At 40.1% G+C, this 25,103-nt stretch overlaps 3 protein-coding genes across 6 annotated transcripts; 2 read left to right on the top strand and 1 right to left on the bottom strand.

The window, feature by feature from the left end:
• Positions 1-338: 338 nt before the first annotated feature.
• On the top strand, positions 339-2,399 carry LOC108039373 (endoplasmic reticulum-Golgi intermediate compartment protein 2). Its single transcript, XM_017116362.2, has 3 exons — positions 339-794; positions 854-1,675; positions 1,917-2,399. The coding sequence occupies exons 1-3, from the start codon at positions 674-676 to the stop codon at positions 2,315-2,317; spliced, it is 1,344 nt and encodes a 447-aa protein (XP_016971851.1). The 5' UTR covers positions 339-673; the 3' UTR covers positions 2,318-2,399.
• On the bottom strand, positions 2,373-24,695 carry LOC108039374 (arginase-1). The gene is made up of 5 exons (XM_017116363.2): positions 24,419-24,695; positions 23,781-23,984; positions 23,532-23,718; positions 4,278-4,377; positions 2,373-2,853 (listed from the first exon to the last, which is right to left on the bottom strand). The coding sequence occupies exons 1-5, from the start codon at positions 24,615-24,617 to the stop codon at positions 2,494-2,496; spliced, it is 1,050 nt and encodes a 349-aa protein (XP_016971852.1). The 5' UTR covers positions 24,618-24,695; the 3' UTR covers positions 2,373-2,493.
• Positions 9,759-18,042, top strand: LOC108039372 (protein elav). Of its 4 annotated transcripts, none has more exons than XM_017116359.2 (3): positions 9,759-9,989; positions 11,421-11,715; positions 14,351-18,042. In XM_017116359.2, exon 3 carries the CDS (start codon positions 14,410-14,412, stop codon positions 15,856-15,858), a length of 1,449 nt encoding a protein of 482 aa, XP_016971848.1. In that variant the 5' UTR covers positions 9,759-9,989; positions 11,421-11,715; positions 14,351-14,409; the 3' UTR covers positions 15,859-18,042. The 4 variants fall into 4 exon arrangements, with proteins under 4 accessions (XP_016971848.1, XP_016971847.1, XP_016971850.1 ...); XM_017116358.2 differs by having other exon boundaries at positions 14,402-18,042; XM_017116361.2 differs by lacking the exon at positions 11,421-11,715 and having other exon boundaries at positions 14,402-18,042.
• Positions 24,696-25,103: the final 408 nt, after the last annotated feature.

Below are 25,103 nucleotides of genomic sequence, written 5' to 3' on the forward strand. Positions count from 1 at the left end.
ACGCTATGCAATTTTCTGGAATTTTTGAATACCGGGGTGAAAAAATAGCCTGACGAAAAGCGTTCACCAGCTGACGAACATATTTCAGTGTATGACATTCCAGTGTTGGACATTTATTTCTAAGAGCTTTGATTGAGTTTTTATTTTGAGTTTTGTCCAAAATATATTTGTATTTTCATGATTTTTAGCGAAAACATTTTTTATCTGTGAATGCCACTTCTTCGGAAATTGTATAACGACTTTAACGATGCATGACATTTTCTGAATAACTCGGCTGCAACCGGCCAGCTTAGCCAAGTTATCCACCAAGGGCTCTTGTCCAAAAGATAGTTTTACCTGGTGGCAACCCCTTCAAACACAGCTGTTTTGTGCACCGGCTGTAAATAAATCGTGGAATTTTTGATCAGATTTGTTTATTTACGACACCCCTCACTAACTAGGCTTAATGACAGTCACTTACGTGGAGCGGGCTTAGTACAGAACCAGGAGCCACACGCCCACGCATTGCACATTCCGTAGAAGGCGGCAACGGCAAAGAACCGGGGGCGGCGCCTGTCGAGCTTCGGAGTACGTGGCAATGAAACTGCAACTGAAACTCTGGTCAAAAACAAACTGATCGTGCAAATCTGCATTTGTTACCAATCTCGATCCCATTCCCAACCCGCCCACCAAGATGACGGCCACATTGCGTTATCGTGGCGACAAAAGCAATCTCCTGGAGTTTGCCAAGAATTTGGATGCGTTCAAAAAAGTACCGGAGAAGTACACAGAGACCACGGAAATCGGGGGGACACGTAAGCCGGTTTGATGTTATTGCATTCCCTGGATAATCCATAATCTCTCCATTCCACAGTCTCCCTTCTGAGCCGCCTGCTGATTGTGTACCTGGTCTACACGGAACTGCATTACTACTGGCATGAAACGGACATTGTGTACCAATTCGAACCGGACATCGCCCTGGACGAGCAGGTGCAGATGCACGTGGACATCACGGTGGCCATGCCCTGCGCCTCGCTATCCGGCGTGGATCTAATGGACGAGACGCAGCAGGATGTGTTTGCCTACGGAACACTGCAGCGCGAGGGCGTCTGGTGGGAAATGTCTGAGCACGACCGGCTGCAGTTCCACGCCATTCAGATCCAGAATCACTATCTGCGCGAGCAGTTCCACTCGGTGGCCGATGTGCTGTTCAAGGACATCATGCGGGATCCGCATCCGGCGCGGGAGAGTCCCTCCCAGATGCCCGCTGCCCCGCCGCCAGGTGCTCTGCCGGTGGTGATGGACCTGCACCAACCCAATGGCCAGAACAACGGGGTTGCCCTGCCGGAGAACAAGTTCGATGCGTGTCGTCTGCACGGAACTCTGGGCATCAATAAGGTGGCCGGAGTGCTCCATCTCGTGGGCGGAGCACAGCCCGTGGTCGGACTCTTCGAGGACCACTGGATGATCGAACTGCGGCGCATGCCGGCGAACTTCACGCATCGCATTAATCGGCTTAGCTTCGGGCAGTATTCGAGGAGGATTGTCCAGCCGCTGGAGGGCGACGAGACAGTGATCCACGAGGAGGCCACCACTGTGCAATACTTCCTGAAGGTCGTGCCCACGGAGATCCATCAGACATTCAGCACCATCAATACTTTTCAGTACGCCGTCACCGAGAATGTGCGGAAACTAGGTGAGCAACTAGGTGAAGCGGGCTACATTTTAGGAAGCGTAGTTTAGCTGGAACTCAAATTATTTTAAGCACTGAGAAAAATAGTTCGCATTACATAATAAAACAGGTCATTTTGGAAACCTTTTCAATAGAGATAAAACTTTCTTGTTTTAAAGATTAACTTGAAAAAACAAATGGTTAGAAATAGCTAAGTTAACTTTATACTTTTTTTTTTGCCTAATCGATTCCTTTAATCCAACAGATTCCGAGCGAAACTCGTATGGCTCTCCTGGAATTTACTTCAAGTACGACTGGTCAGCTCTCAAGATTATGGTGGGCAACGACCGCGATCACCTGGTCACCTTCGCCATCCGACTGTGCTCGATTATATCCGGAATTATTGTCATCTCGGGCGCCATCAATTCACTGCTACTGGGCATCCAACGTCGCCTGCTGCGCACTTTTGCTCCGGAGATGTACCAGCGGCTGACCAATGCCAAGGCCGCTCCTCCCGCTGCTGCTGCTGTTCCATTATCGGTTTCCGCCCAGGCTGCCGCAGCGCCGCCCGTCAACGACCTGCTGCACACGGCCAATCTGATGGCCAACGTGGACATCTCGGCGTATCTGCCCACGGCGCCACCGAAGCTCAAAGCTGGCCTCTAGCCTTTACAATGCCAGCGAATCTCACTCTGCAATCTGCTAACCGAATCTTCCCCCGTCACTTTAAACTAATTTTTGTATTCTTTCATTAAGGTACGAAAAAAAAAAAGGCACATACAAATATGGAAAAAATGTTGTACATAAATATTGATAAGTTCAAGCTGGCGGTGTTGTGTTCTTTAATCGCTGCCCAGGATGCCGGTGTCGATGTTGCTCCAGTGGCCGGAGCGTCGGTAGCCGAACATGCTCTTCAGGATCTCCAGGCCGGACTCCACGGTGGTTCGCACGTCGCGCTCGCTGCCCAGCTTCGGGTTGATCTCCACCAGATCGACCCCCTGCACCCGCTTGGTGTCCCTTAGTGCCTCCACGATGCTGATGCCCTCGCGGAGTGTGAGGCCTCCTCGCACGGCAGTGCCCGTACTGGGCGCCACATTGCTGTCCAGGGCGTCGATGTCGAAGCTCACATGGATCTTATTCTGCGGATTCAGTGCGTCCAGCGTCATCTCGATGATCTTGGGCACGCCCACGCGGTCGATGGTCTGTTAACGGAGCGGCAAAACAAAGGGCATTATTCTCTGTGGTTGGACATATTTTCGCCAAACAGGGAATGTTATGTGAATAAATGTCTTTCTGGGCGGTGAAGGATTATGAAATCTAAATCAAGTTTTTAATTTCGTATGAAAGTCTTACGTTAGTATCTTTCATGTTGTATATATAGAATTGGATTTTCCAATTTAAATTCAGTTAGAGTTCCTTTAAGTTATGATCTATTAGACATGTTTGTGGCAAATAAGTATTGATAACTGAACAGTGTTTTTAAAAATAAGGGTATAATTTTTGGTATATTGATAAGCTCGAGATCAGTCGATTTATATATTTTTTTTGTCAAATTAAAACTAGTATATAATACTAAAATTAATGGAACAGAAAATGGCACTGGAAACTGAAGTCCTTCGGCCTGATTTATGTTTTGTTATTAATTAGAATGACCAACAAATTCAACCTCTTTACTTTCTTCATCAATTATACTTCGTTATCGCTACTGTACAGTATTAGCGATAAAAATAAAATCCCCGTCCATTGCAGTTGCAAAATCCTCACCACTTCCCCCTGGTCGCATTTTCGCATATCTATTGGAAAATATTCCAATTCCGATCGAACTAATGAGCGATAATAAATTTGCAGCTTTGGCTGGCCCGGAAATTCAAAGCGAAATCGGGAGCGAGGGCATTAAAACCATTTTTCAACAGACGTCGATTTTGCACGAGCCATAAATAATGGGCAACGAGCCGTCCCTGACAAGGATGCGGATGTGGCCAGGCACGTAATTTTGTGTGAGTCACCACCACCGTTTCTCGTTTCCAGGATCGCATCGGATCGGAAGTCCTGTAACAGGGGGTGGCAAAAGTGGGATGGGGTAGTAGGGTCTGTGACAACCCCTATAAATGCCAAGCTTACAACGCACACACACACAGCGGTGGACGCAGGACGAAGGACCTCTGTGTAATGCCCTCGGCAGTCACGCACGATCGTCATCCGATCCTGCCCTATAAACAGGGATGGGGGAGAAACCGGAATTTTACAATTTTTACAACTGCCAGGGAGACAGTAAAGGATCGGATCGGATCGGATCGTCAGAGCCGAGAAACCAAACTGGAATGCAGTGAAATGAAATGCAATTCGGTAAAAGGACGATCAAGGCTTTCTACCTAGGTGCCACAGCCTTTCTCTAGTTTCTACACAGCAAAAAAATATATAAAAAGCATATTTAAAATATTACAATATTGCATTTAAAATTTAAATATATCATCATGTTCCATTAAATTGCAACCACCATTACTACATGTTCGTCATCTTCTATTTTTAATACGTCTTGACTAAGTATTTTTGATTTGATTATTATGGTGGAAAGAACAAGTGATTTTGATGATAAGAACAGTGGACTTTCGCTAAGTGTACTCACATCCATCGCATAGTAGCGTATCCCGACTTTGTTCAGTATAAACGCCTCGTAGGGGTCAATGTCCCGGAGTCCGATGTAAACCAACTGATCCTTGGGCAAACTGAAATGACAAGCAGAACACAGTGAGATCAATGCGAGAGAACAGTACGTGGCAAACTATAAGAATAAGGGATAGGAATGGGAATGGGATTGGGATTGGGATTGGGGCCTTTTCCATATGGGAACATGGATAGTTCAGGGGAGTGGGTGGGCCGCAAACAGCTGACGTGTAAACAAATAGTCGTGGGTTCCAGTCGAAGGATCACTGAACTAAAAAGTAGATGAAGAAGAAACACGAGAAGCCCACAAAGTGCGGGCTGTCTTGCATTTTGGGTAAAAAAAATGGTTCGAGGATCATTAAGGAACCTTCTGGTCTCCGATCCTCAATAAAGGGGAGGGTCCTTAAGTTCAATGAAACTCCAGGTTCCAAGGATCGTGTTTAAGTCTTGCAACTCAAATATTGCGTGAGGTCAGGTAAGATTACTCTTAGAAGTTTCGATTAAATAAGGTTCATTAGTCATTTAAATTGTAGTCATCTTATTAATTTATTTACGATATCCGTTAGATATCCCTGAGATATAAACCATATATTTTTTAGTCGATGCCATTTGTTTTTATAAAAGTCTAATCAGGCTCAACAGCAATTATGTTTACTCAGTTGAGGTTTAATCATATTAGAAACATTTCAGTGATCATAAGGGAATCCCACACTGTTAGTCTTGAGATCAGGTTCGTTCGACCTTTTCAGAGCCTTTTTTAAAGGAACTTATTGATCCTCACCAAATCTGACAGCTTGCTCACTTTCTCACAATGTTAAAATGGGATAAAAATATTTTATTTTAACATAATGCCTCTTTATACTTCTCTTCTTTCAATATGATATTATTATTTTCCCTGATCAAACAACTTTAAAAGTGTTTTTTTTAACGAGATGTGATCGTATTTTTCCAAATAAACTGAAGACTATTAAAATATGAACTATATGTCTACACATCAAACTACAAATTGAACAATTTATAAACATGTAAAACAAGGAAGTTCTGATAATTTACATGCCATTTACCGATATTTCCTATGGTCGTCCGATTTGTATGAAACTGAAAACGAAATCATCAAAATTACTAAATCTCGGAGTGTATTTAAAAAAACAACAATTTTATTGTCCTTTATTTCTCAATAATACCCTATAGGGGCTTAGAAATAGGAATTTTTATGATTTTTTTTAATTCCTAGGTTAAATGAATTCCCAAAATGAACTCTACCTACCTATAAGAAAAACTCTAGGTTTGATTAATTTGACAAACGATCTAATACGTATAGCATAGTAAATCATTTATAAATTTTAAATGTTCATTGGCAAAATCAAATGTTTTACAACTTCTGACAGCCTCCTGGTCCTGCCCCTCTCCCCACCTCCGTTCACCCACTGGCGTTTGCCATTCGTGATCCTGATTAGTAGGCCAGGTGGCAAGTCTTTGGCCCGATCACGATCGCAACCCCAAGGACTGCAGCCGAATCGGATTCACAACGAGAGCAGCCTGCACCGCGACAATGGTGAAAATGTCTGAATAGGAAAAATAGGAAAGATAGGAAAAACGGCAACAAAAACACAACACAAATGGAAAACAATGCCGCCGGCGGCAAAATGGGAGAGGGGAAACACATGCCACGATTCAGTGCCAAATGTCCTGCGATCCCCCTGCCCTCCACACATACATTCTATGCCTATACGACTGCACCCCTCCCCTGTTTTCTATGCCTGCATCGATCGTGCATTGCTCCTGGACTTTGAACCCGGTTTCTTATGGTAATTTTTATGATTATTACTATTAGTTTCGGGGGAAACTGCATCTGTCGCCGTAGCCGAGTCCTCAGCTGCGGATCGCTACGGATCGGTTAGGTTCCTGCCTGCCGAATCCGGATCCGGCTCGAGATCGCGGACATTTGTGCAGTGAAACGTGCAAAGTTAAAAGCGCCCTAAGGATCATTATGTAAATATTCGAAAGAGAAAGGACCATGAAGGGGGTGGCTGTCGCCCGATGAATACACACAACGAAATTAAAGGATCTTGGTTTGTTAGAACGCTAAAGTTAACCCCGTACTTCAACAGGCTTAGACAATATTTTTAATATATATGTTTCACTGAAAAAAATATTTTCTTACGATTAAATCTTAATACAAAAATCAATCCATTTTCATTAGCTCAGATAAATTCGGTTGAGAAATTTTGCAAAAAAAAATTAGAAAACCAATATTAATTCTTAAGACTGCGAAACTTTTTTTTCATATTTTTCCAGCAGATTGACAGTGCATATTAACATTTGAACTAAATAGTTTTATGCAATCAAAAAACTTGTACTTATTTTTTATGAAATGTTACTTGGCTCTGCTAAAACAGACATACACATTTTAAAACATTTTTAAAACCAAACTCGACATTTTGTAAACAATTTGTTGTTGACAGTTTTAAATATTTTGAATGCAGATTGATGTATATTCAATTAATTATCAACCGTTTTACATTTTTTTAGCCGATAGGGTGATGATAATAAAAGCTAGGCTAATAAAAGGCACATTTTAAATATCTGCCCCCTTCGTTTAAGTTTATTTATCAAAGGAGATGGGATTTTTTGGAAGTCGGGATCTAATTTGCGAGTGTACTGCATGGACGATGCCCAGTCTCGCTTTCGGCTGCATTTCCTGTTTGGTCCTGGTTCCCGTGTCTCCTGCTTTTCGGTGCAGCATAGCTTTCGGTTCGGTTCGTTTTTGTTACCGCTATTCAATTTGGCTAGGTGTTTATGTAACGCTAAGGGTGGGCAACTGCTTTTTCGGAGTCCCTCCCCTTCGAGCCGGGAAAAAAAGAGCAGACCATCCCATCCCATTGAGTTTCCCGGCTTTGTTGTAATCTTGTGTTGGGCCTGCTTTTTTAATCCCGCTTTGTTGTAACGCCAGGCGGTTGTTGTTTGTGTTTTGTTTCTGCCGTGGCTAAAACGGATTAGGCAACCCTTTGAATTTCCTTTGTACTTCGTCTTCTTTCGAATGTTTTAAAATTAAAACTTGTATTGCCTACTGTTTTGGGGTAGAAGCGACTGTGAGAAATACGGGGAGAAAGGAGAGCACGTGACCGCCAACTTTCACTATCAGCATGCGTCAGCGAAATAAAAGCTGATGTAATTTTAATGGTATTATCAATGATCCCATCCTGAAACCGATAACACTCACTCTTATCTATTGGGTGGTCCTAAATGTCCATATGAGTTAAAGCTCTAAAAATGTATAAAAAAAATCTAGATACCCCCAAACTCTATAGGCCATACAAGTCTTAAAAACAAATGTGTTCCTAGATTCCTAAAATTTAATTTTAAAACATGACGGTTTAAAAGTAGTAGGAAAGTAATTTTGCAAAATCTTCCTTTAAGTTTGATTTGCGAATCCATTAATTCGACCACCATTGGATGGCCTTTAAGCTTAACATATCAAACATCAAACGGACGTACACACATATGCAGATTTGTATACTAAACAAACACTTGCGACGCCGATCTGTCTGAATCTGAATCCGCATATCCTGTGAGGACAGCAGAAGCACCACCCCAGAACATTTCCGTTGCCACTAGCACCACACCACCAACAACATTCACCACCCTTTGGAAAGGACGACAAAAACCATCCCCGGCCAAAAGTTGCGTTACACTTCCCGACGTGCAGTAAACCCTCGCTATAGTAAACCCATTGGAACTGTAAAACTGCAATTAAAAATAAACACATTTCGTAATATAATTTGTTGCTGTCGCTAAAAAAAGCTCATGTTATTTATTTAAATGGCGAGAGGTAACCAAAACGCCACAATAGTTTCTTACAACAGGAATTCTCTGTACTTTATTTCGCGAGTCTGAGACTTCGTCTTCTGTTTGTAAATTGGAACAGAGCGTCCTACTGGAACAGGGTAAAAAATCAGCACATGGAACAGGAAATTACAAGGGTTGGGGGTGTCGGAGGGTGGCTATATGCGATACATGGCATATAGTATATACTATGTGGCGTGTCGAGTGCCGAGTGCCGAATACAAGCGCAATTAAGCACACGCACGCAACAAAAACGAAGGGAAACATTGAAAAGCGACAGGACTGCAGTGTGTTGAAATTGAACCGGCTCTTGAAAATGGGTCTTGGGTCCTTGTTTTTGGGTTTTATTTTCTCGGCTAGGGGGTGTACGAGGCATGCTGCATGCGGAAACCACCCCAACCGTTGGCGTTGGTGGTTGCTAGTGCAAAAAAAAAATAAAGGAAACGGAACCATAAGCCCAAAACAGCCCTTAGAACGAGGCTATTTGGCAAGGATAATGGTCGCGTGCATCATAAAACGGTTGACGACCTCGTTGGAAAAAGCCTATAGCAATGATTTCCAATAGCAATACCCATACGATCGTCAAATTGCATAGAACTCTGGACTTAATGGGTGTTTGTGCAAAACGACGGCGAATTCGCTGCTCGATGGACGAGCGGTGGCAACTCTAGCCGTCTTAGAAAGTATGACTTATTTAAATGAATTAACAAAATTGTATGAGAATATAAGTTATTTGTTAAATAATTATTTACAAACTAAACTAGCAATTTCTAAATTTAATTTGTTACCGACTAAAAGAAATTGCTTAACGGGCGCGTGGATTCAAACATTTTCCAGCGCTGGAAATTGGAAATGACATCTCTTCCGCGCTCTCCCTTTCTCTGGCTCAGAGAGTAACCGCCATTTTAGTTCTCGGCTTAAGCCGCTATTACACTGGCACTTTAATCTTCGAATTGCACTTTGTAAACTAAAAATTTAAACTTAGGACTGAGCTTGTAGATTTTTATTCGAAATAAAAAGTATATTTTCTGGGATAAAATATAAGCATTATGAATGATTTTCATGAAAAACTTTCGGATGCCTGTTTGAACGCGGCATAGAACAACTGAGGGCGCAGCCAAAGTGCAGGGACGCATCAAAGGGGGTCATGGAATAAAACGTCAAAATTTTGTTTCCAGGTTAAACCAAAGTTTCCGTGCTTGAAAAAGCATTTATATGCATAAGTATAAAAGAGTATATACATTTATTCTCCACTAGTCAGAAATAAACTTTTCCTTTGTTAAAATAGAAATGTTATTCAACAATTTTTTAAGCAAACAAAAACTATTGTAAGGATCCACCTTTAGCTAAACAAAAATTTAAAGTCAATTAATAAACTTTAAGTAGTACATTTTTAATATCTACCGATAGTAAAACGACCCCAACAATATGCTTCACACACGCCCATGTCGCCACTCTCTTTCACTCTCTGCCTCTCTCGCGTTCCACGTTCGCTTCGAACACGTATTGCAACCCCGAAAGCAAAAGCAACTGAACTGGGAGGTTTCTCAATGTGGAAACCGAAACCGTACCGTCATTCCCTCAATTTCGCATTTCATTATTTCATTTCATTTCCACGCCAACCATCGTGCGCCGCAGTTTGAACGCTCCTGCCACAGCGAGAAGAAAAGCCAAGAAAATCGAAATCGAATCGAAATCTCGTGCCTGTGTGCTCTTTCTGCAATTGATTTTTTTTTCGAAAGTAGTGCAAAACAATAACCGTTGAGTTGACTAACTACAACTACAGCTATTGGCCGAGCAGTTACAACAAGCGAATCTCAAACAAAATGTAAGAATATCTCTCGGATATCCGTAACTTGTGCAACCGAACGAAAAACAATAACAAACAACAAACAAACGCTATGAAATTGAAAATTTTTTTGCAAAATGATCGCGCCGCGCTGCATAATTGTGCAATTATACACACATATATTTGAGTGTCCACATATATATCTATTTTTTTCCTACCCGCTATACGCTAGTGGGTGAGTGTGTGTGTCGAAGTTTTATACATTCAAACAAATATTAATAGGCAAAACAACAATATGCAATTCGGCAGGGGAGGGCGAAGAGAGAAGGGGCCGAAAAAGTTCAGCAAACGGAGGAGAGATGGGCGGCGGTTGGTCAGAATGGGAGGGGGGCGGCTAGTCCAGTCCGGAGATAGTAGTTGCGTTTAAATCTACTGCTTATGCGAGACGGGACGCCTCTGTGCTGTGTATCTGTAAATGCTTCCCAACTGTATGTGTGTATGTGCGTGAGAGGTGGTGTGTGCTAGAGCGAGAGAGCGCCAGTTTCAAAAAGGGCGCAGCTAGCATATCGATTTTATGTGCAAGGAGCATTGTACGCAACAACAACAGCAACCAGAACAGTTAAATGATAGAAGTAGACATTTTGTCAGGCGAAAAGAGAGAGAGTGAGAGGGTGAGAGTATGTGGGAGGCTAAGATATTTGCAGTAAACAAAACGCCGGTTGCCATAAAAAGCAAACGCACACACACACGCTCAAACAAAACCAATGTAGTAGTAGTAGCAAAAGTTTGTAATTGTAATTGGGTGAAAACGCGCGGAAACGCAACTTATGATAGTTCCACAGATCCACATGTAGATCCAAAAAACATTTTTCGACCAAGAAACGAAAACACAACAACAGTAGCGCGTGTTTAGTTCCAACAACAAATAACTTATAGATACTAAGTGCCCGTGTGTGCGACTGTTTGTGTGAGAGAACGCGATTCGTTTTAACAAAAAATCAAATACATACGCACGCACTAACCGTATATGTGGGTATAAAAACAATAGCAGCCATACATTGTATATCCGCCCGTCGCCCCCTCTTTAGCCCTCGTCGACCAACAAAAAAAAATATACAAATCAGTGCAGCCGCAGAACGAGAGATACTGTTATAAAGAGCATTTGGGTATTTGAAATAACGCAAAAATAGCCACTCACACAATAGAATTGAATAACAAACAACAACATGTTCCCGCTACTATGTATCATATTTTTTGTATGTCTTTTTTGTTAGTGAAATATGAAATAAATGGTGTGATTGAGGTGGAAAATCGATAAAATTGATTTGCTATAACCATCGCATGCACACACAGGCACACAAACACCGCAAACACCCCCAAATAGACCAAAAACTAAAACTACAACCAGCAAACACATCAAATTTACCGCTTCTTTTGTTTTGTTTTATTTTTTGATTTTGTCCACATCAGACGGCAGCGACGACGACGACGCCAGCGTTTATTTATTAACAAAAAACCGATTACATTACAACAACATCCAACACGAAAGTCCAGGACCACCGGAGAGTGTGTGAGCGAGAAAGCGAGAGTGAGAGAGAGTGCAAGGAGGAGCGCCGTGAGAGCGCGCGCGCGTACCACAAGGATTAGGATTCCCAAGCAAAAGAAACAAGAAACTTAGCAAATTAATTCACTTCACAAACAGCAAAATCAACCAACATCCTCCCCCAAAAACAACAACACACACTCGCTCCTTAAACTATAACAAGTGAGTATTTAGACTAAGAGAGCTTGGTATAGGTAACGAAGATCGCAGGACGAGAAAATCTTTTAAAGGGTGCGGGATCAAAGGAATACAACAATACAAACTTTAATAGCTAGAAATTTTCCAACTCAAACTAAATTTTATCAATAATAGTAATTAATTAATAATAATTAATAATTACTCTAACCCCACCCATAACTGGAATGTGTATAATGTGTATTGGCAGATAGTGGTTAGAGTAATAGAAGTTCTACTGTAGTTACCTTGACGATAGCTGAGTGAGTGAGACCAAAGTCTGTGTGTCCCTGGGGCAAAAGTGGGCGGAAACGGGAGGAATGGGATGACGACGTTTATACGCGTGACCTTTTGACTCTTTCGTGGGCACTAAAAAAAACGAATCGGCATAGCGATTGAAAAACCACAGTGCATCTTGCCCAATACGAACTAATCAAAATACATTTATTTAGCCTGCCAATTAATTCAGTGGGATTCGCTTTTTCTATATAAACTTTTCAAGTATTCAAATATAGTTTTTTATCAGCACAGGGTGGATCTCTAAAACGTAGAAATTAAATGGAAATTTAGTTACATTTTTTTGACAAATTATGAAATGCTGTATTAACCAATTTATCCTGCAAACATACTTGAGTTAATTTTTGTTAATTAATTAACAGTTTAAACATTCCCATTAATTAAAATATATTTGAAAGGTTGACTTTTTGAGCGTCTCTACCCTATTTTAACCGGCTTAATCAGGTCGTATCGGTGGTAGTGGATCGATTTTTTAATCTTATGTGGTAAATGAAACACCCTAAAGAAGTCCTACTATAGTGTCCATATGCAAATCATCAAAATGCTGTCATTTCCTCAGCGATCGCATTTTTGGACAACTCGCACTTAGTTCATTGAACCGAAACATCCGCTAGTTTTAGTTCAAGCAACAGCCTCTATTTCTCTTTTAGCCGCCCCCTCTCTCCTGGTGCAGCCTCTCTGCGCTTTTGCAGCGTTGTCATGTAAATGCCAAACGACCCGGCTTAGGGGGTGGCAATGCCGCGCGTTTAACCCTTAAGCGGTGGCAAGTTCCGCTTGTACATAGAAGACGCCGTTCTGCGTTTCGCAAAAGGAAATATTACAACTTGTTTGGCTAAGGGTGGGTCCTGACTATTGCTCATTTTTGGTGGTTTTCCCAAGGGGTGCGAGTTGATTTCTCGCATATTCTATCCTAGCCCCTTAGCCCTCCGGCGGCCACATTACATAACTGGGCGGGGTACAACGCACATACACACAAATGGAGAGCGCTGTAACAGTTTGCCGAAAAGGAAAAAGTTGATTGGGAGGGGTATGGGGACGGGGAGAGGGAGAGAGCAAGAGCAAAAGAGTGACTAGAGCGCAAAGCCTGGCCAGAAAGTCCTGCGCTCGCCTCAGAAGCATCCTGTGCCTGTGACGCAGCGGATCTGGTCGCGCCTTCGCTCTGTAACCAAAAGCTAAACAACTATAATATATAAAATCAAAACCAGTAAACGGATAATTTAAAAAATCACACCGCAGAAAAAAGCAACAAAAAAAGGCTGAAATTAACGACAAAGCAAAAGCAAATCCAGCAAAGTTCAGTTCTTCCAGTGCCGAAGGTGTGTGTTTGTCTAAGTGTGTGTCTGTGTGTTTCGGGGTTCGTGGAGCTTTGACTGTTTGTGCGGGAGGCGGGTGTGGGTGAGAGAGGACGGAGTAGAAACCGAGAAAGAGTGGCTGGAAGAGAAAGTGGGCCGCTGGGCGGCGCCAGTGAGCAAAGCTCCCTTAACTAACCGTTAACCGCTAACCAAAGTGAGGGAGAATGCAGACAAGCCTAGAATGTCCTTAGAATGCATGAAACCATGGAAAATGTATCTTGTCTTGTTGGAAAATCAACGGTTCAAAGAATAGGTTGTACATACAAACAAATCCGTAAAAGTAATTTAAACGTTATTAATTTCTCATAAACTGCAGACCAGTAATGCAAACAAGTTCAGGCGCTTAACATTTAAATGTTGAAAATCTCACTAGTCTAGCATGGAATATTCAAATTTTTTGTATAAAACGAAATAAAAAAGCATTAAACTCAAATAAACTGAATAATTTTCTTAAAAAATGAAAACACATAAAAAATACATTTTAAAACTGATAAAGAAATTTCGAAGGAATAAACGATCTTAAAAGTCAAATCTAATGTAAAATTTTGAAACAAATAAAACTACTTTAAGAATAATAATAAAATGTAATGTTTAATTTAATATAAAAAAGTACATTTTCTACGGATTGAACAGGATTAGGTGACTGATAGGGTAGTTAGATAAGGCTTATTCAAATTACAAGGACATTTTTTGTATGGGACACTTTTGGGATCATAAAGAACTTCTCAGAACTCATGCACATACATACATTAATATACACACATACATAACTAAATATTTCCTTGCGGGACCCAATAATGTACAAGTTAAACCTAAACCAATCAATAAACAAACCTATTAATATATATAGCACATTGTATACCCACTAACCCACAGTAACCGTAGATATATACAACAAAGAACTACTAACACATCATGCAAATGGTTTAATCTTGACATTTAACTATTCTTTCCATGCGCCTGCCCCTGCGTTGGTCGTGTCAACCAACTCTAAATTATCGAATCCTCCCGATCCCACCACCCAGTGGACTTTATGATGGCAAATACCGGAGCCGGCGGCGGAGTGGAAACACAGGCGCAGCTAATGCAGAGTGCAGCGGCCGCCGCTGCGGTGGCGGCAACGAGTGCGTCCGCCGCTCCCGTACAGAATGCAGCCGCCGTGGCCGCTGCCGCCCAGCTGCAGCAGCAACAGGTGCAGCAGGCGATCCTGCAGGTGCAGCAGCAGCAAACACAGCAGGCTGTGGCCGCTGCGGCTGCCGCGGTTACCCAGCAGCTCCAACAGCAGCAGCAGGCCGTCGTGGCGCAGCAAGCGGTGGTGCAGCAGCAGCAACAGCAGCAACAGGCGGCGGCGGTGGTGCAGCAGGCGGCAGTCCAACAGGCAGTGGTTCCTCAGCCGCAGCAGGCGCAGCCCAATACCAATGGCAATGCCGGGTCGGGATCACAAAATGGCAGCAACGGCAGCACGGAGACGCGCACAAATCTCATTGTCAACTACTTGCCGCAAACAATGACCGAGGACGAAATCCGTTCGCTCTTCTCCAGCGTCGGCGAGATTGAGTCGGTGAAGCTGATACGCGACAAGTCGCAGGTCTACATCGATCCCCTCAATCCGCAGGCGCCCAGCAAGGGCCAAAGTCTGGGCTACGGATTCGTTAACTATGTCCGGCCGCAGGATGCCGAGCAGGCAGTCAATGTGCTGAACGGTCTGCGACTGCAGAACAAGACCATCAAGGTGTCGTTTGCCCGCCCTTCGTCAGATGCCATCAAGGGAGCCAATCTGTATGTGTCGGGGCTGCCGAAGACGATGACCCAGCAGGAACTGGAAGCCATCTTCGCCCCCTTTGGAGCCATAATCACGTCACGCATTTTGCAGAATGCCGGAAACGATACGCAGACCAAGGGCGTGGGCTTCATTCGATTCGATAAGCGGGAGGAGGCCACCCGGGCCATCATTGCGCTAAATGGCACAACACCATCAAGCTGCACGGATCCCATTGTGGTGAAGTTCTCCAACACGCCCGGCAGCACCAGCAAGATCATCCAGCCACCGCTGCCCGCTTTCCTCAATCCCCAGCTGGTGCGACGCATTGGTGGCGCCATGCATACGCCGGTTAACAAGGGACTGGCTCGGTTTTCACCAATGGCCGGCGACATGCTGGACGTAATGCTGCCCAATGGACTAGGCGCGGCGGCGGCGGCGGCCACAACGTTGGCCAGCGGTCCAGGCGGTGCGTATCCCATTTTTATCTACAATCTGGCACCGGAAACGGAGGAGGCAGCGCTGTGGCAGCTGTTTGGTCCCTTTGGGGCTGTGCAATCGGTGAAGATCGTTAAGGATCCCACAACCAACCAGTGCAAGGGCTACGGCTTCGTCTCGATGACCAACTACGATGAGGCGGCCATGGCCATTCGGGCGCTCAACGGCTACACCATGGGCAATCGGGTGCTGCAGGTCAGCTTTAAGACCAACAAGGCCAAGTAGAGCGGGCCAAGTGGAAGCGTGGATAAGGATATAGCAGCACCCCCAAAAACCATTATCCTGAATCTAAACATCCTGACACCCACACACAATACACATATATAAATATGCATGGTATAACGGTAACTAAGCGCAACAAAACAGTATGTGTAAAACACACACGAAAAAAAAAAACAAGAAAGTAACAGGCAGGAGAAAGTACTCTCTCCACATGACGACACAACGAAACGGCGAAACTCCCTTTCCCAAAAAAATACCCTTTTAACTACATAAATATCCTTCTCCAATCCCCCAAAACCGCCGGCCAAAAGCGTTGCAATAGCAAAATTCTTCTTGTTTAGCATTTAAGTAACAAATCATTAACTAAACGAAACAAACAAAAGAAAAAAGCTGCCTGGAGTTGAAGAGAGGAATGCAAAAAAAAGCAGGGGGAGTGAGAATGAACAATGAGATTATAAGGAAAAATTGCAATATGAAAAACACACTCTGGCAGCTGTGGAAAGGTCAAAGGTTGCCGCAGTCAAATTAGTCGCAAAGCAAAACACAGAAATCAACCAAACACACATACACAAAACTAAGACAAATTTAACTTAACTAGCAAAAAAGAAAATGAGAAATTTTAAAAATTTATTAACCTTAAGTAAAACGCAGCAATGAAATCTTCCAAACAAATGAAAACAAAAAAGAAATCTGTTAGTTACACTCCAAACTTTTCTACCATAAAAACTTTGAAACTTGATACTAAAAAAAAAAGGAAACAAAAAACAGAATTAAGAAATTAGAGGAGTTCAGTGTCTAGGATTTATAAATGGTGCTTATAGGACATCAGTTTGGCTTGATCGAAAAGGGCGGGGTAAAAAGTATTCGAGAGGCGATTGAGAGGATCGCGCGCATATAATAGATATATACATAACATGGAGGCTGCTACAGTATTACAAGAAACATAAAAACAAAAGCTACATACTTAAACAAACGAATGGCGAACAGAGCACGTTTAATAATTCTAAATATATATCCATATGTATATGCGATAATTCTATATCTATTTAGATATACACTTAAATATAGAAATTTAACGAATTTTTGTATGTTTTGTGTTTGTTTTCTACACCTAGAGAACGAAACCCGATTGAATCAAGCCAAACTCATATCCTGTAGGCACAACCAAACACAGTGAAAACTGAAAAAATATATAGAAAACATATAGCATGATCAAGAGAAAGTTAGCGAACGGAAAACAAAAGTAATACAATAATTTATGCGCAAATTTGAAACGTTTTACTAAAGTAAATAATTGTTAGTGAATATTAATACTGTAATTGTGCTCGTGTGCACCTGCGTTGCAGGTATATAGTCCACTATATACAGGCACATGCTGGCGTAGGCACACCTTATATACTTTATATAATGTATAGTTCAAGGGCAAGAAAGCATAAACAAAAATATTAAAAGAATACTTGCTAAACCGAAACATTTTTAGCGTTTAAACAAAGCGTAGCACAAACAATTACTAAACAAAAATTACATCAGCAACAACAACCATTTTTTATATGACAACAGTTTAAAACAAAGTAAAAACCAAAAAAATTAAAAGAAATGAATTAAGGGTGTAAAAAAAGCATTAGCAAACCGATTTCTCTAGCCAAGTAAGTTAAAAAAGGATAAAGGGAAGGGATACATATTGACGAGGATATCTCCCAGCACATCCTACATATATAAAATCCCATTAACACCATGTCCAATCCTAAAATTTTTGTGCAATTTTTGCGTTACTTATTAGTTGAACTTCTGTATATTTTTTGTATTTTTTTGATTGTTATAGCGAAAGAGTGAGACACACACCGAACACACATAAATATTTACATATTTAATTTCGATTCTGGATTCTCTATATTCCGTATTTAAATTAAGTTTTGTTTGATTTCTTTGTTTGCTTGGTATACGAATTAGATTTGATAATAGGCTCCTGCATCCAATCCATAAAACCAGTCAGACCCCACCATGCATATTTATACGAATGATTTGTGTTTGATTTGTTTATAAAGTTAACCTAAGATGACACAACCCCAACCGATTTTGAGTTCTCTCTCCAAATAGCATAAATTCTAAACCTAAGATTCAACAAGCATTGAACAGAACCCGAAAAGCGAAATAGAAATTGATTTAAATTTGATTATTATTACGATACTTAGCGCTATGTGTAATCAGATATATATTTATATATATCTACCTAAAAATAATTATTTTTTTTGTATAACTATAGGCCAACAAAGAAATCTTTTTTTTGTTTGAACAAAATTCGCAACAAGAAATCTAGTCAGAAGATGGATAAGAAGAAGATTACGATGAAGGAGGCAGAACTTTCGAGGCAGCCGCATATAGGGAAGAATGGTGGATCAAACCAAAAGAACTATGGCAATTTCTAGCTAATAAAACGATTGATCAGATTGGCCTGCTCTCCCCTTTCCAAAGATTTAGCCCTCGAAACCCCTTCAAGACAGAAGGGAGCAATGCAAAGGTCAAGCATCAAGTCACAATTCGGAATGCCCAATTTTGACTTGCTGCTTCTCCGGATAAATTTGCAATACATTATATACAATCTGCTAGTTTATTTATACACCCGCATAGGAACACACACTGTAGGACAGGAAAACAGCAAGGAAATCCTGTGGAAGCGAAGATTATGTACTTGATTTTGTTTAATTTGTATTTCTGTCATCACATACTCTCACACACACACACACATATATATGTATATTAAATATTTAATTTAATTAACTAATTCTTTAATATATATACTTATATTTTTTGTCATTGATGATCTAATTAATTGTATTAATTCTAATACTTGTGCAATAGTTTTAAAATGCAACTAACGGCAAAACAACAGCAACAAATTTTCAAGCATCTCAAACTATAAATTACAAATTATAATTTTATTAAGTAAAGAAAACGAGAAGCGAAAAATGGAATCTATTACGAATATGTAACTTAAACCATCATTATTCTATATACGAGAAACAAAAGCAAGCCACAGCAACTAAAAAAAAATTTAACAAAATATACAACAATTATTTTTTAAGCGAATTTGATATGTATTTCGCGTACATATATTTATATCTCATCATTTTTCTTTACATATTTAATTAAGTAAGCAAAGAACCAAGAAAACAAACGGAAACGAAACAAAAACATTATTTATTGTATTTTTATAATTACGTAATTTAATTTAATTCAATTTGAATTCAATATTCCTTTGATTTTGAGCAAAGAGAAGAAGATGAAGATTAAGATGTCTTCATTAGTCTAATTATACACAGAACACATGAACAGAGAAAGAGAGAGAGAATGAGCGGCTATATAATATCGGAAATCTATAACTTCAGAACTCTCAATCTTCTCCCAATCTCCCCTTTTCTCAATATCTCTCTCTTTACCCCATTGTTTGGTTTAATTTTAATTTTGTACCTTGTATTTTATTTCGTTTACCAACTATTTTGATTTCGTTTCAGCAAATACCTTTTTTGTTTCAGTTTTAGTTATAATTTATGATTTTAAACAATACCCATTTGATTTGTCACAGCAACGAGAACACAACACATCAGTTTTAGTTAATATCTAGCTATATACGATCTGTGTGTATGTTACCATGTAAACCCACGTTAGCTGAAAGATTCCTGTGAATCCTATCGAATGATTATGATTACGTTTATTTAATATGGTTTATTTCCTTTCTTTGATTTTGTGTATTTTGCTTTTTGATCTAATTATGCAACGAATTATGTTTGACAATTACGATCCATTTAAAATTTATGTTTACTCTTATGATTTCATTTTATTTCCGCACCAAACAAGTAAAAAAAAAAAATGAAGAAAAATTTACTTTCAATAAAAAAACACTTGATGAAAATTTTAGCATCATTTTTATTTATTTGTTCCCTTTTTGGTTTTTGTTTGTTTTTTTAACTGTATGATTTTTCTACCTTAAACTATTTGCTTTCCCGGTCCTGAAACCCCAGGATTATTTTCTCTCTCTCTATCTCTCTATTAAACACTTAAAAAAACCAGACGGTCACTCAAAGATATAGGAATCGATCTAGTCAAGGCCCTTCTTTAAAGAGGTGCCCTCGGGAATCCGTTGATCTCAGCTAAAAATACATTCCCGATCGTCCCAGTTTTGGTTCAGTCCTCGTAACCCTAAGATCTAAAGGGGGATCCCCCGTAAAAAAAAAAAACCCCAAAGACATGCATTCCAGTTTTTGTTGCTCAGTTTAGAGACTCTGCCAGTTGCGATATTATTTGTGTGCAAACGAGAATACTTTTAATTTTTGTAATGCCATTATGTTTAGCGCTTATGATTAACGAATCTCATAGTTTAGTTTATCGGAGAAAGTACAGTCACCACTCCCTCGATTTACATAAATGTGGGAACATGTCGCGACATGTTCTGTGTATGATTTTGAACCTGTATCCTTGTATTGCTTAATTGTGTGTAATTTTTGTAATTTTTAGAGCAAAGTTTTTCTATCATTTCGATGGGCAGAGAACAGGAGATGCTTAGCGATAGCGATAACGATTACACAAATGATACCGTAAATGATCATTGACAACAACAACAAGTATATATATACCTTTCTATATATATTATTATGGTTAAAATGATGCAGACGACGATGACGAGAAGGAGGAAACTATTTAATTTATTTTATTAACATATTTATATCGATTAATTAATTAATTATAATATTTATCACACATTTCAAATGATATTTCAAAATGGAAAACAAAACAAAACCAAAAAAAAGAATACAAGCAAAAGAGAAAAAGATATTAATATTATAAATGTATTTCAAAATATATGATTATGAGTTTTTCTTGCTTTTTGCATATATATGTATCTCTCTATATAGTATATATCAGAACACAACGAACTTTTGTTTCAAGATTCAGTTTAACTTTGGTTACCTTAATTTTCTATTTGTATTTCAGCTGGTTCTTGATTCATTTGAATTTAAATTTAGATTATGTTGGAATTTCGTTGATAGTTATGATTGAGTTAAAAAATGTTGATTTCCCTTTGGAACAATTTGGGTTTTTTCCCTATTTCTAATGCCATTTTTTCATCTTTTCATCCTTTTTCTTTCTTTGATTCCTTTCTATCGATATAAAAATATTGTTTTTACAGTGTATCCCACACTTACACACAGCTACACAAATCACTCTATTTCCAAAATTTGTTTCAGTTTGTTGTGTGCCCCCTCTCGAAAAGAGTATGCTCTTTGTTTGCTCTTATGTTTTCGCTCAGTGTATTTTAAAAGTACGCTTCTTTGGTCCCAGTGTATAAAGCCAGCTAAGAAGGAAGATTTAACGAGATGATGATGTTGTGGAGGGCATTACTTTGAAATGAAGATACGATCCGATTTTGACATTTGAGTTGATTCCCCTTTTCGTTCCTTTCGTTGTGGACCGACTATATATATATACATATACCCGATCGATCCGTAGCCGATTTTCGTTTCCAGATTTTCGATTTTCAGTTCGTTGTTGCCGTTGTTATATATTGTTCGTATTCCTCACTCACTTTTATTGTTTCGTGTGATTTTTTGGTAAGTAATCGGAGAAGATAGCGCGACGGTGATCAAACCGATATGACGCCGATCTGTACTATTTTGGCACACGTTTTTTCCCAATAAACATTTTGTCAGCCAAACTGATGATTTCTCTAAATGGTTTTATTCTCTTTTTATTGATCTATTTGTAGCAAAAAAAACTGTAAAGTTAACACATGAAAATCCTGCAGCAAGTATAATAATTTACGAAGCATTTTCTAATTTGTTTCTTTCTCTTGATTTATTTTCAGGCGTGTGTTCTTGTTGTTCGTTCGATTTTAAATTGAATTTATGCAAAAAAAAAAAACCAAAAACAAACAAAATATATTTCAAACACATTTCTTCAAGTTGAATTTCGATTAAATTAATTAATTGATTACTTAATTAAAACGATAATGATTGTGTAATTATATTAATTGATTGATACTTTAATATTAATTGTAATTATTTAAAGCATAAACCACAAATGTCCACAGATCCCAATCCTAGATTCCAGTTCCCAAATTCCTCTCAATTGATGTACATTTGATGTACATACATGATTTGTATCCCCCACACACGTACACACAGAGAAACACTTAAGTTTTGTATTGTAATTTCAAAAGAAAACCTTAGCGAGCCACAGATAATTTTGTATTTCAAAGAATTTGAAAGCTTTTTCTAGTTTATAGATTTGATTTTCAACCAGCTATGCACAACCCACCATCCTCACACCAACCACTATCCAACGATGACTCAAAAACTAAGACAAAAATTACCAAATGGTAGTCAGACATTTATTACGCTAATGACTCCAAGTCAAAAAGTCCTTTTTACCACACAGAAGTATCTTCAGATCATTTCAATCCTTTTACAAAGATAAATTTACATAATATGTAGAATTATTCATATCGTTTTATATATAAAATTAAATATTGGTTTAATATATTTTTTTTATAATTGAATATTTTTATCTTCTTGCTTAAGAAAAGTCAATGATTTATTCTGTGTAAGAAATGTTATAACTGGAATTATACAAACTCAACTGAGTTGAAACATTTAAATATTTCTTTAGTTGGTTGAGAGTCTTCGTCTGATAATGTATATAAATCTGATTTCGGTTTTCGTTCTTATTTCGGTTTTCATTCCGTGCCAGTCATTCTGTCCGTTCTGTGTGATTATTTGTGATTTGTCGTGTACATAGGAGTACCGATTTGTATAGTAATATATTTTGATTTCGAGTCGAAGAGAATTTGAGTTTTTACTAAATCACTAACCGAAAAACAAAAGCACCAACCATGTCCCACCCCGCCCCCCGAGATCTTAAGTATAAAGCATAGTTGTATAGCGCTATTTAGATACGATATAGAATGCGAGAGTAGAGATCGAATTTTCGTTTGATTTCCGGGAATTTTGCCGGATTGGGTTCCTTTCTTACATAACTGTGATCTCTGATCTCTAATTTGATCCCTCTTCAGTTAACTTGTTTTCTACCTTCTCGACTGACTTTCCAAAACATGGAAGAAAAGCACGAAACCGAACTGCCTAAGGCAAAAGCAATGTGTAAATTAAATAATCTATAAATAAGCAGATTAAAGGTTGATAGCAACTAAACCCAAAGACTGAGGCAAGCACAAAAAATAAAAAATGAAACCAGAGAAAAACAAATCGAAAAACAAGAGTCAAAGCAAAGAATAAAAAAAAAAAACAAATAATTCTTAGTTCGTTAAGGCAACTGTGATAAGGCGAACAAACCCCCCGCCAAAAACCCCCCACCCAGCAAACCCCCACCCCTAAGCCCCCAAAAAAAAAACAACAATATTTAATATACATATAAAATATGGAATAAATAACCCCCCGAGAGTCTTAAGTGCGGCTTGTCTAGCTGTAAGCCGATCTGAATAATGTGATTTTTTCCACTGAATTGTGTTTTAACTCAAAATGTTCTCTATACAAATCCATATTAGGTCACTTGTTAATAAAGCCTACTTTGCATTATATGGACCCATAGACATTTGTATAGAAATCTGTTTGGGCAAACACTAAAACACAAGCCAGTCTAAAAAGCATATTTTTGAAGAAACTCACCAGTTGGGCGCGATATCCTGGAGGCCGGCGTGCTGCCAGGTGGTCCGGAGCTGCTCCAGCAGAAAGGACACGGGCATCCCATGGATGTTGCCCGACTGCGAGGTGCTGTGCAGATTGATGTCCGCATGTGCGTCGATCCACACCAGCGACAGATTCGGCGTGTGCTGCAGGTGTCCGGCCACCGATCCTGCAAGAGGCGTTCGGTCTTGGATTCCGGCAGGACGAAGGATAAGGATCACGGACACTCACCAAAACCGATCGCATGGTCGCCGCCAATGGCCAGGAACTGCGAGTTCTCCGCGAGCATTAGCTTCACCTGCTCGATCAGGGCCCGATTGCAGGCCATGAAGTCCGCGTAGTTCCGGATGTGGTGGTAGTGCACCCGCTGCTGCTGAAGAAGGGGCTCGTCCACGGCGTACTGCAGATTTCCGTAGTCCCGTATTACCAAGCCATCTGGGCAATAAATCCATTTATTTACACATGAACTTTCTACTTGTTTTATTGTTGGGAGTCCTCAGCCCTAATTAAAAAGACTTCTTGTGAAGTGTTTCGACTATCCTCTGGCAAATTAACACATTGAGCAGTTTCATTTTTTTAATATTAGAAACTATTTATCTTCTGGATCAAGGATATATCCTCTGCAAAAGTAGACTACTGTTCTGGCTTTATTTTCCTATTTTTTTCAAACCAAGTCGAATGTAATCTATATTTATAATATTGTTATGAATGCGTTCCGACCGGAAAGATAAGAACACTTTGTAGTTCCCAGAGTTTGTTATTCAAAAATCAAGTGTTTTTTGTCTAATCATTTGGATTTAAAAAGCAAGGGCTTATTGCTAACACTTAAATGTTGTTTCCCATACCAAAATAGAGGGCATCTCACTCACCATGACTGCTCTGCAGCACCTGACGCAGACTGCTCTGCCGGAGGAGATCCGGCGCCAGTTCCACACCCTGTTTGCCCTGTCCCTTGGCGAATGGCACTCCAATGATGCCCAAGGTCTGCTCCGGTTCCTTGGAGGTACTGGTGCTCTTGGCCCGATTCAGGCGGAGACACCTTGAGGCTAACTTACGGCTCCACCACATGATCTGTTTTCGGCTCGGATCTGGCTGGGTTGGCTCTGCTCGCAACGCTGGAAGATCCGCAACTAAGCGACACAACGACAATGAGCACGACAACTATCTCTTGGGCTCTGGACCCCCTGATAATGCTGGTGCGACAGTTCAGCTGAGATCGGTGGACATTGTAGTGGCTGTGTGGACAGAGCGGGAAACGCTGGATGGGCGATAAGGCGGCTATCGCCAGATAACCTTGATCCTGGCTCTGACGACAACAGCGGCGATGGTCAAAGCGACACTCTCCACAAAGGCAAAGGCCCGGTTTGGCTTGGCTCATGAATCCCACCCTCTCCACATAGCGAAAACGACATGCAGTTCAACTTCCGTAACTCAAAATTGTGCCTAATAAATAGATTCCAACATAAAATAATTTTCATATAATAAAAAGGAAAAAATTGAAAGCTGATTAAAAAGAAACAGAATTAAGAGTTTGAAGATATTAAAATTTAAATT

Source organism: Drosophila rhopaloa, unplaced genomic scaffold, assembly GCF_018152115.1.
Source record: "Drosophila rhopaloa isolate 14029-0021.01 unplaced genomic scaffold, ASM1815211v1 contig_3, whole genome shotgun sequence".
Lineage (NCBI taxonomy): Eukaryota > Metazoa > Arthropoda > Insecta > Diptera > Drosophilidae > Drosophila > Drosophila rhopaloa.

Coding starts and splice junctions, on each gene's coding strand:
- LOC108039373 (XM_017116362.2), top strand. CDS start 674: ATGACGGCCACATTGCGTTATCGTGGCGACAAAAGCAATCTCCTGGAG. Junction 795..853: donor CACGGAAATCGGGGGGACAC/GTAAGCCGGTTT, acceptor TCCATTCCACAG/TCTCCCTTCTGAGCCGCCTG. Junction 1,676..1,916: donor CGAGAATGTGCGGAAACTAG/GTGAGCAACTAG, acceptor TTAATCCAACAG/ATTCCGAGCGAAACTCGTAT.
- LOC108039374 (XM_017116363.2), bottom strand. CDS start 24,617: ATGTGGTGGAGCCGTAAGTTAGCCTCAAGGTGTCTCCGCCTGAATCGG. Junction 23,719..23,780: donor CGACCATGCGATCGGTTTTG/GTGAGTGTCCGT, acceptor CGCCTCTTGCAG/GATCGGTGGCCGGACACCTG. Junction 2,854..4,277: donor TACGCTACTATGCGATGGAT/GTGAGTACACTT, acceptor CTCCGTTAACAG/ACCATCGACCGCGTGGGCGT.